This window comes from Oncorhynchus clarkii, chromosome 20, assembly GCF_045791955.1.
Source record: "Oncorhynchus clarkii lewisi isolate Uvic-CL-2024 chromosome 20, UVic_Ocla_1.0, whole genome shotgun sequence".
Classification (NCBI taxonomy): Eukaryota; Metazoa; Chordata; class Actinopteri; order Salmoniformes; family Salmonidae; genus Oncorhynchus; species Oncorhynchus clarkii.
This window is the reverse complement of record NC_092166.1, coordinates 87973949-87986870: the sequence shown is the minus strand read 5'-3', so window position 1 is coordinate 87986870 and position 12922 is coordinate 87973949. Positions and strand designations below refer to the sequence as shown.

The 12922-nt window shown below is 37.7% G+C and overlaps 1 protein-coding gene across 1 annotated transcript in view; it reads left to right on the top strand.

Moving 5' to 3' along the window:
- The window catches only part of LOC139377191 (AT-rich interactive domain-containing protein 4B-like), a 186776-nt gene that overhangs the window by 78342 nt on the left and 95512 nt on the right, over nt 1-12922 (top strand). The window contains exons 10-11 of the mRNA XM_071120192.1: nt 747-823; nt 3399-3550. Coding sequence (XP_070976293.1) covers nt 747-823; nt 3399-3550 — 229 coding nt within the window. The remainder of the gene's footprint in view (nt 1-746; nt 824-3398; nt 3551-12922) is intronic.

Genomic DNA, 12922 nt, shown 5'->3' with positions numbered 1-12922 from the left:
CTAGTAGAACAGACCAGTACCAGATCAATACTAGTAGAACAGACCAGATCAATGATAGTAGAACAGACTAGATCAATACTAGTAGAACAGACCAGTACCAGATCAATACTAGTAGAACAGACTAGATCAATACTAGTAGAACATACCAGATCAATGATAGTAGAACAGACCAGATCAATACTAGTAGAACAGACCAGATCAATACTAGTAGAACAGACTAGATCAATACTAGTAGAACAGACCAGGTCAATACTAGTAGAACAGACCAGATCAATACTAGTAGAACAGACCAGATCAATACTAGTAGAACAGACTAGATCAATACTACTAGTAGAACAGACTAGATCAATACTACTAGTAGAACAGACTAGATCAATACTACTAGTAGAACAGACCAGATCAATACTAGTAGAACAGACTAGATCAATACTAGTAGAACAGACCAGTACCATATCAATACTAGTAGAACAGACCAGATCAATACTAGTAGAACAGACTAGATCAATGATAGTAGAACAGACTAGATCAATGATAGTAGAACAGACCAGATCAATACTAGTAGAACAGACCAGATCAATACTAGTAGAACAGACCACATCAATACTGGTAGAACAGACCACATTATCCTTATTCTCAACCCCCCTCTCCATCCCCCCTTTTAGCTGTTCAGAGTCCTCGGTTCTCTGGGCAAACGGTTACATTTGACACTTTCAGTTTGTGTTGCTGAAGTTGTGTCTTTCTTTCAGTAACACAGTGCTGAGAAAGGACGTGAGGGTGATGGACACCGACTCCCCTCCTAATGCTGACGCAGGGCTCAAACCAGGTGAGATATCACTGTCTCTCTGTGTGCATATGTATCATGGAGGTAATAATCTGTGAGGGACATATGTATGTATCATGGAGGTAATAATCTGTGAGGGACATATGTATCATGGAGGGACATATGGATGTATCATGGAGGTAATCATCTGTGAGGGACATATGTATGTATAATGGAGGTAATAATTTGTGAGGGACATATGTATCATGGAGATAATAATCTGTGAGGGACATGTGTATGTATCATGGAGGTAATAATCTGTGAGGGACATATGTATCATGGAGGTAATAATCTGTGAGGGATGTATGTATCATGGAGGTAATAATCTGTGAGGGACATATGTATGTATCATGGAGGTAATAATCTGTGAGGGACATATGTATGTATCATGGAGGTAATAATCTGTGAGGGACATATGTATCATGGAGGTAATAATCTGTGAGGGACATATGTATGTATCATGGAGGTAATAATCTGTGAGGGACATATGTATCATGGAGGTAATAATCTGTGAGGGATTTACGGTGCATTCGGAAAGTATTCAGACCCCTCAACCTTTTCCACATTTTGTTACATTACAGCCTTATTTTAAAATGGATTAAATAGTTTATTTCCCTCATCAATCAACACTCAATTCCCTATAATGACAAAGCAAAAACAGGTTTTTAGATTTTTTTTGCAAATGTATAATAATGTATGAAGAAAAATAACTGCCATTTACATAAGTATTCAGACCCTTTACTCAGTACTTTGTTAAAGCACCTTTGGCAGCGATTACAACCTTGAGTCTTCTTGGGTATGACGGTACAAGCTTGGCACACCTGTATTTGGGGAGTTTCTCCCATTCTTCTCTGCACATTCTCTCACGCTCTGTCCGGTTGAATGGGGAGCGTCTCTGTACAACTATTTTCAGGTCTCCAGAGATGTTAGATTGGGTTCACGTCTGGGCCACTCAAGGACATTCAGAGACTTGACCCGAAGCCACTCCTGCGTTGTCTTGGTTGTGTGCTTAGGGTCGTTGTCCTGTTGGAAGGTGAACCTTCACCCCAGTCTGAGGTCCTTAGTGCTCTGGAGCAGGTTTTCATCAAGGATCTCTCTGTACTTTGCTCCGTTCATCTTTATCTCGATTCTAACTACTCTCCCATCCCTGCTGCTGAAAAACATCCCCACAGCATGATGCTGCCAACACCATGCTTCACTGTAGGGATGGTGTTGGCCAGGTGATGAGTGGTGCCTGGATTCCTCCAGGCGTGACACTTGGCCTTCAGGCCAAAGAGTTCAATCTTCATTTCATCAGACCAGATAATCTTATTTCTCATGATCTGAGAGTCATTTAGGGACTTTTTTTTAGCAAACTACAAGCGGGCTGTCATGTGCCTTTTACTGAGGAGTGGCTTCCGTCTGCCAACTACCATAAAGGCCTGATTAATGGAGTGCTGCAGAGATGGTTGTCCTGGAAAGTTCTCCCATCTCCACAGAGGAACTCTGGAGCTCTGTCAGAGTGACAATCAGGTTCTTGGTCACCTCCATGACAAAAGCCCTTCTCCCCCGATTGCTCAGTTTGTCCGGGCGGACAGTTCTAGGAAGAGTCTTGGTGGTTCCAAACTTCTTCCATTTAAGAATGATGGAGGCCACTGTGTTCTTGGGGACGTTCAATACTGCAGACATTTATTGGTACCCTCCCCAGATCTGTGCCTCGTCTCAATCCTGTCTTGGAGCTCTACAGACAATTCCTTTGACCTCATGGCTTGGTTTCTGCTCTGACATGCACTGACTACTGTGAGACCTTTTTATAGACAGGTGTGTGCCTTTCCAAATCATGTCCAATCAATTGAATTGACCACAGGGGGACTCCAATCAAGTTGTAGAAACAGCTCAAGGATGATCAATGGAAACCGGATGCACCTGACCACAATTTTGAGTCTCATAGCAACGGGTCTGAATATTTATGTACATAAGGTATTGAATCCATTTTAGAATAGAGCTGTAACATAACAAAATGTGGAAAAAGGAAAGGGGTCTGAATACTTTCTGAATGTGTTATGTATTATGGAGGTCAGTGGCCCTCAATGTGGTGTGTGTGTGTGTGTGTGTGTGACTGGTGTGTTTCCGTTTGTGTGTGTCCGTGTCCGGTGTGTGTTTCCGTTTGTGTGTGTCCGGTGTGTGTTTCCGTTTGTGTGTGTCCGGTGTGTGTTTCCGTTTGTGTGAGTCCGGTGTGTGTTTCCGTTTGTGTGTGTCCGGTGTGTGTTTTCGTTTGTGTGTGTGTGTGTGTCCGGTGTGTGTTTCCGTTTGTGTGTGTGTGTGTGTGTCCGGTGTGTGTTTCTGTGTGTGTGTGTGTGTGTGTCCGGTGTGTGTTTCCATTTGTGTGTGTGTGTGTGTCCGGTGTGTGTGTGTGTGTGTGTGTGTGTGTGTGTCCGGTGTGTATTTTCGTGTGTGTGTGTGTGTGTGTGTCCGGTGTGTGTTTCCGGTGTGTGTTTCCGTTTGTGTGTGTGTGTGTCCGGTGTGTGTTTCCGTGGGTGTGTGTGTGTTTCCGTGTGTGTGTGTGTGTCCGGTGTGTGTTTCCGTGTGTGTGTGTCAGCGCTGGATGAGGCTCTGGAGTTTGTGCATCAGGCGGCAGTGCCCAGCTCCTGGAGGACAGAGGTGAAGGACGAGAGTTCCAGCAGTGAGGAAGATGGTGATGATGATGATGATGAGGAAGAACAGGAGGAAGACGCCAGCGATGAAGAGGAGGTATTCATGGTCATATTATTTAGTCTTTATCCTGCTGGCTAATAATTCACGCTGACAAAGGTTGTCGCCAAAAATCATCAGTTTGTATTGACCTCTGCTGCTTAAATACATTAACATTTAACAACATGGACACTTTACAACATGGACACTTTATAACATGGACACTTTAGAACATGGACACTTTACCACATGGACACTTTACAACATGGACACTTTACCACATGGACACTTTACAGCATGGACACTTTACAACATGGCCGTTTAACGACATGGACACTTTACAACATGGACACTTTACGACATGGACACTTTACAACATGGCCGTTTAACAACATGGACACTTTACGACATGGACACTTTACGACATGGACACTTTACGACATGGACACTTTAGAACATGGACACTTTAGAACATGGACACTTTAGAACATGGACATTTTACAACATGGACACTTTACAACATGGACACTTTACGACATGGCCGTTTAACGACATGGACACTTTACGACATGGACACTTTACGACATGGCCGTTTAACGACATGGACACTTTACGACATGGACACTTTACGACATGGACACTTTACGACATGGCCGTTTAACGACGTGGACAATTTACGACATGGCCGTTTAACGACATGGCCGTTTAACGACATGGACACTTTACGACATGGACACTTTACGACATGGACACTTTACAACATGGCCGTTTAACGACATGGACACTATCTCCCTCACCAACTTCAAACATCTGCTATCTGAGCAGCTAACCGATCGCTGCAGCTGTACATAGTCTATCGGTAAATAGCCCACCCAATTTTACCGACCTCATCCCCATATTGTTTTTATTTACTTTTCTGCTCTTTTGCACACCAGTATCTCTACCTGTACATGACCATCTGATCATTTATCACTCCAGTGTTAATCTGCAAAATTGTAATTATTCTCCTACCTCCTCATGCCTTTTGCACACAATGTATATAGACTCTCTTTTTTTTCTACTGTGTTATTGACTTGTTAATTGTTTACTCCATGTGTAACTCTGTTGTCTGTTCACACTGCTATGCTTTATCTTGGCCAGGTCGCAGTTGTAAATGAGAACTTGTTCTCAACTAGCCACCTGGTTAAATGAAGGTAAAATAATAAATAAATAAAAAAACAACATGGCCATTTAACTACATGGACATTTAACTACATGGACATTTAAAGACATGGACATTTAACTACATGGACATTTAACTACATGGACAATTTAACTACATGGACATTTAAAGACATGGACATTTAACTACATGGACATTTAAAGACATGGACATTTAACTACATGGACATTTAACTACATGGACATTTAAAGACATGGACATTTAACTACATGGACATTTAACTACATGGACATTTAACTACATGGACATTTAAAGACATGGGCATTTAAAGACATGGACAATTAACTACATGGACATTTAAAGACATGGACAATTTAACTACATGGACATTTAACTACATGGACATTTAACTACATGGACATTTAAAGACATGGACAATTTAACTACATGGACATTTAAAGACATGGACATTTAAAGACATGGACATTTAAAGACATGGACAATTTAACTACATGGACATTTAAAGACATGGACATTTAAAGACATGGACATTTAACTACATGGACATTTAAAGACATGGACATTTAACTACATGGACATTTAACTTCATGGACATTTAACTACATGGACATTTGAAGACATGGACATTTAAAGACATGGACATTTAAAGACATGGACATTTAAAGACATGGACATTTAACTACATGGACATTTAACTACATGGACATTTAACTACATGGACATTTAACTACATGGACATTTAAAGACATGGACATTTAAAGACATGGACATTTAAAGACATGGACATTTAACTACATGGACATTTAAAGACATGGACATTTAACTACATGGACATTTAAAGACATGGACATTTAAAGACATGGACATTTAACTACATGGACATTTAAAGACATGGACATTTAAAGACATGGACATTTAACTACATGGACATTTAAAGACATGGACATTTAAAGACATGGACATTTAAAGACATGGACATTTAAAGACATGGACATTTAACTACATGGACATTTAAAGACATGGACATTTAACTACATGGACATTTAACTACATGGACATTTAAAGACATGGACATTTAAAGACATGGACATTTAAAGACATGGACATTTAAAGACATGGACATTTAACGACATGGACATTTAACGAATTGGACATTTAATGACATGGACATTTAAAGACATGGACATTTAAAGACATGGACATTTAACGACATGGACATTTAACGACATGGACATTTAAAGACATGGACACTTAAAGACATGGACATTTTAACTACATGGACATTTAAAGACATGGACAATTTAACTACATGGACATTTAAAGACATGGACATTTAAAGACATGGACATTTAACTACATGGACATTTAAAGACATGGACATTTAACTACATGGACATTTAAAGACATGGACAATTAAAGACATGGACAATTAACTACATGGACATTTAAAGACATGGACATTTAAAGACATGGACATTTAACTACATGGACATTTAAAGACATGGACATTTAACTACATGGACATTTAAAGACATGGACATTTAAAGACATGGACATTTAACTACATGGACATTTAACTACATGGACATTTGAAGACATGGACATTTAAAGACATGGACATTTAAAGACATGGACATTTAAAGACATGGACATTTAAAGACATGGACAATTTAACTACATGGACATTTAAAGACATGGACATTTAAAGACATGGACATTTAACTACATGGACATTTAAAGACATGGACAATTTAACTACATGGACATTTAAAGACATGGACAATTTAACTACATGGACATTTAAAGACATGGACATTTAACTACATGGACATTTAACTACATGGACATTTAAAGACATGGACATTTAAAGACATGGACATTTAAAGACATGGACATTTAAAGACATGGACATTTAAAGACATGGACATTTAAAGACATGGACAATTAAAGACATGGACAATTAACTACATGGACATTTAAAGACATGGACATTTAAAGACATGGACATTTAAAGACATGGACATTTAACTACATGGACATTTAAAGACATGGACATTTAACTACATGGACATTTAACTTCATGGACATTTAACTACATGGACATTTGAAGACATGGACATTTTAAAGACATGGACATTTTAAAGACATGGACATTTTAAAGACATGGACATTTAACTGCATGGACATTTAACTACATGGACATTTAAAGACATGGACATTTAATGACATGGACATTTAAAGACATGGACATTTAACGACATGGACATTTAACGAATTGGACATTTAATGACATGGACATTTAAAGACATGGACATTTAAAGACATGGACATTTAAAGACATGGACATTTAACGACATGGACATTTAACGACATGGACATTTAAAGACAATGGACATTTAAAGACATGGACATTTAACTACATGGACATTTAAAGACATGGACATTTAAAGACATGGACATTTAACTGCATGGACATTTAACTACATGGACATTTAAAGACATGGACATTTAATGACATGGACATTTAAAGACATGGACATTTAACGACATGGACATTTAACGAATTGGACATTTAATGACATGGACATTTAAAGACATGGACATTTAAAGACATGGACATTTAAAGACATGGACATTTAACGACATGGACATTTAACGACATGGACATTTAAAGACAATGGACATTTAAAGACATGGACATTTAACTACATGGACATTTAAAGACATGGACATTTAAAGACATGGACATTTAACTACATGGACATTTAACTACATGGACAATTTAACTACATGGACATTTAACTACATGGACATTTAAAGACATGGACATTTAACTACATGGACATTTAAAGACATGGACATTTAAAGACATGGATATTTAACTACATGGACATTTAAAGACATGGACATTTAAAGACATGGACATTTAAAGACATGGACATTTAAAGACATGGACATTTAACTACATGGACATTTAACTACATGGACATTTAACTACATGGACATTTAACTACATGGACATTTAAAGACATGGACATTTAACGACGTGGACATTTAACTACGTGGACATTTAAAGACGTGGACATTTAAAGACGTGGACATTTAAAGACGTGGACATTTAACGACGTGGACATTTAAAGACGTGGACATTTAACGACGTGGACATTTAACGACGTGGACATTTAACGACGTGGACATTTAACGACGTGGACATTTAAAGACATGGACATTTAACTACATGGACATTTGAAGACATGGACATTTAAAGACATGGACATTTAAAGACATGGACATTTAAAGACATGGACTTTTAACTACATGGACATTTAACTACATGGACAATTTAACTACATGGACATTTAACTACATGGACATTTAAAGACATGGACATTTAACGACATGGACATTTAAAGACATGGACATTTAAAGACATGGACATTTAAAGACATGGACATTTAAAGACATGGACATTTAAAGACATGGACATTTAACTACATGGACATTTAACTACATGGACATTTAACTACATGGACATTTAGCTACATGGACATTTAACGACATGGACATTTAAAGACATGGACATTTAACGACATGGACATTTAACTACATGGACATTTAACTACATGGACATTTAAAGACGTGGACATTTAAAGACGTGGACATTTAACGACGTGGACATTTAACGACGTGGACATTTAACGACGTGGACATTTAAAGACGTGGACATTTAACGACGTGGACATTTAACGACGTGGACATTTAACGACGTGGACATTTAAAGACGTGGACATTTAACTACGTGGACATTTAAAGACATGGACATTTAAAGACATGGACATTTAACGACATGGACATTTAAAGACATGGACATTTAACTACATGGACATTTAACTACATGGACATTTAACTACATGGACATTTAACTACATGGACATTTAAAGACATGGACATTTAAAGACATGGACACTTAACTACATGGACACTTAACTACATGGACATTTAAAGACATGGACATTTAACTACATGGACATTTAAAGACATGGACATTTAAAGACATGGACATTTACTACATGGACATTTAACTACATGGACATTTAACGACATGGACTTTTAAAGACATGGACATTTAACTACATGGACATTTAACTACATGGACATTTAAAGACATGGACATTTAAAGACATGGACATTTAACTGCATGGACATTTAACTACATGGACATTTAAAGACATGGACATTTAATGACATGGACATTTAAAGACATGGACATTTAACGACATGGACATTTAACGAATTGGACATTTAATGACATGGACATTTAAAGACATGGACATTTAAAGACATGGACATTTAAAGACATGGACATTTAACGACATGGACATTTAACGACATGGACATTTAAAGACAATGGACATTTAAAGACATGGACATTTAACTACATGGACATTTAAAGACATGGACATTTAAAGACATGGACATTTAACTACATGGACATTTAACTACATGGACAATTTAACTACATGGACATTTAACTACATGGACATTTAAAGACATGGACATTTAACTACATGGACATTTAAAGACATGGACATTTAAAGACATGGATATTTAACTACATGGACATTTAAAGACATGGACATTTAAAGACATGGACATTTAAAGACATGGACATTTAAAGACATGGACATTTAAAGACATGGACATTTAACTACATGGACATTTAACTACATGGACATTTAACTACATGGACATTTAACTACATGGACATTTAAAGACATGGACATTTAACGACGTGGACATTTAACTACGTGGACATTTAAAGACGTGGACATTTAAAGACGTGGACATTTAAAGACGTGGACATTTAACGACGTGGACATTTAAAGACGTGGACATTTAACGACGTGGACATTTAACGACGTGGACATTTAACGACGTGGACATTTAACGACGTGGACATTTAAAGACATGGACATTTAACTACATGGACATTTAAAGACATGGACATTTAAAGACATGGACATTTAAAGACATGGACATTTAAAGACATGGACATTTAACTACATGGACATTTAACTACATGGACATTTAACTACATGGACAATTTAACTACATGGACATTTAACTACATGGACATTTAAAGACATGGACATTTAACGACATGGACATTTAAAGACATGGACATTTAAAGACATGGACATTTAAAGACATGGACATTTAAAGACATGGACATTTAAAGACATGGACATTTAACTACATGGACATTTAACTACATGGACATTTAACTACATGGACATTTAGCTACATGGACATTTAACGACATGGACATTTAAAGACATGGACATTTAACGACATGGACATTTAACTACATGGACATTTAACTACATGGACATTTAAAGACGTGGACATTTAAAGACGTGGACATTTAACGACGTGGACATTTAACGACGTGGACATTTAACGACGTGGACATTTAACGACGTGGACATTTAACGACGTGGACATTTAAAGACGTGGACATTTAACTACGTGGACATTTAAAGACGTGGACATTTAAAGACATGGACATTTAACGACATGGACATTTAAAGACATGGACATTTAACTACATGGACATTTAACTACATGGACATTTAACTACATGGACATTTAACTACATGGACATTTAAAGACATGGACATTTAAAGACATGGACACTTAACTACATGGACACTTAACTACATGGACATTTAAAGACATGGACATTTAACTACATGGACATTTAAAGACATGGACATTTAAAGACATGGACATTTACTACATGGACATTTAACTACATGGACATTTAACGACATGGACTTTTAAAGACATGGACATTTAACTACATGGACATTTAACTACATGGACATTTAAAGACATGGACATTTAAAGACATGGACATTTAACTACATGGACATTTAACTACATGGACATTTAACTACATGGACATTTGACTACATGGACATTTAACTACATGGACATTTAAAGACATGGACATTTAACGACATGGACATTTAAAGACATGGACATTTAAAGACATGGACATTTAAAGACATGGACATTTAACTACATGGACATTTAACTACATGGACATTTAAAGACATGGACATTTAAAGACATGGACATTTAACTACATGGACATTTAACTACATGGACATTTAACTACTTGGACATTTAACTACTTGGACATTTAACTACATGGACATTTAAAGACTTGGACATTTAAAGACATGGACATTTAACGACATGGACATTTAAAGACATGGACATTTAACGACATGGACATTTAAAGACATGGACATTTAACTACATGGACATTTAAAGACATGGACATTTAACTACATGGACATTTATAGACATGGACATTTAACTACATGGACATTTAAAGACATGGACATTTAACTACATGGACATTTAAAGACATGGACATTTAAAGACATGGACATTTAACTACATGGACATTTAAAGACATGGACATTTAAAGACATGGACATTTAACTACATGGGCATTTAAAGACATGGACATTTAACTACATGGACATTTATAGACATGGACATTTAACTACATGGACATTTAAAGACATGGACATTTAAAGACATGGACATTTAAAGACATGGACATTTAAAGACATGGACATTTAACTACATGGACATTTAAAGACATGGACATTTAAAGACATGGACATTTAAAGACATGGACATTTAACTACATGGACATTTAACTACATGGACATTTAACTACATGGACATTTAAAGACATGGACATTTAAAGACATGGACATTTAAAGACATGGACATTTAACTACATGGACATTTAAAGACATGGACATTTAACTACATGGACATTTAACTACATGGACATTTAAAGACATGGACATTTAAAGACATGGACATTTAACTACATGGACATTTAAAGACATGGACATTTAAAGACATGGACATTTAACGACATGGACATTTAAAGACATGGACATTTAACTACATGGACATTTAACTACATGGACATTTAACTACATGGACATTTAAAGACATGGACATTTAAAGACATGGACATTTAAAGACATGGACATTTAAAGACTACAAAAATCTCTGAAACTGGAAACACTTATCTCCCTCACTAGCTTTAAGCACCAACTGTCAGAGCAGCTCACAGATTACTGCACCTGTACATAGCCAACCTATAATTTAGCCCTATCAACTACCTCTTTCCCAACTGTATTTAATTTATTTATTTATTTTGCTCCTTTGCACCCCATTATTTTTATTTCTACTTTGCACATTCTTCCATTGCAAAACTACCATTCCAGTGTTTTACTTGCTATATTGTATTTACCTTGCCACCATGGCCTTTTTGCCTTTACCTCCCTTCTCACCTCATTTGCTCACATTGTATATAGACTTGTTTATACTGTATTATTGACTGTATGTTTGTTTTACTCCATGTGTAACTCTGTGTTGTTGTATCTGTCGAACTGCTTTGCTTTATCTTGGCCAGGTCGCAATTGTAAATGAGAACTTGTTCTCAACTAGCCTACCTGGTTAAATAAAGGTAAAATTAAAATAAATAAATAAAAAGACATGGCTGAGTAAGGCACAAGAGGGCATGAAATACGATTCTCGGACCCTTTCTTTTCACACAGTATATACATGATATTGGAAGGAATTTTAATTGTCCAGGGCATGAATGTGACACACCCCTTTCAGGGTGGCAGGTAACCTCGAGGTTAGAGCGTGTCACGTAAAGTTGCTGGTTCGAATACCGGAGCCGACAAGGTGAAAAATCTGTCGCTGTGCCCTTGAGCAAGGCACTTAACCTTCATTGCTCCAGGGGCGCTCTACAACGGTGACCCTGGCTGTGACCCTACTCCCTGCGGGTGTCTCAGGGGGAGTTGGGATATGGTGACCTTGGCTGTGACCCCACTCTCAGCCAGGGTCACTCAGAGGGAGTTGGGATATGGTGACCTTGGCTGTGACCCCACTCTCAGAGGGAGTTGGGATATGGTGACCCTGGCTGTGACCCCACTCCCTGCGGGTGTCTCAGGGGGAGTTGGGATATGGTGACCCTGGCTGTGACCCCACTCCCTGCGGGTGTCTCAGGGGGGATTGAGATATGGTGACCCTGGCTGTGACCCTACTCCCTGCGGGTGTCTCAGGGGGAGTTGGGATATGGTGACCTTGGCTGTGACCCCACTCTCAGAGGGAGTTGGGATATGGTGACCTTGGCTGTGACC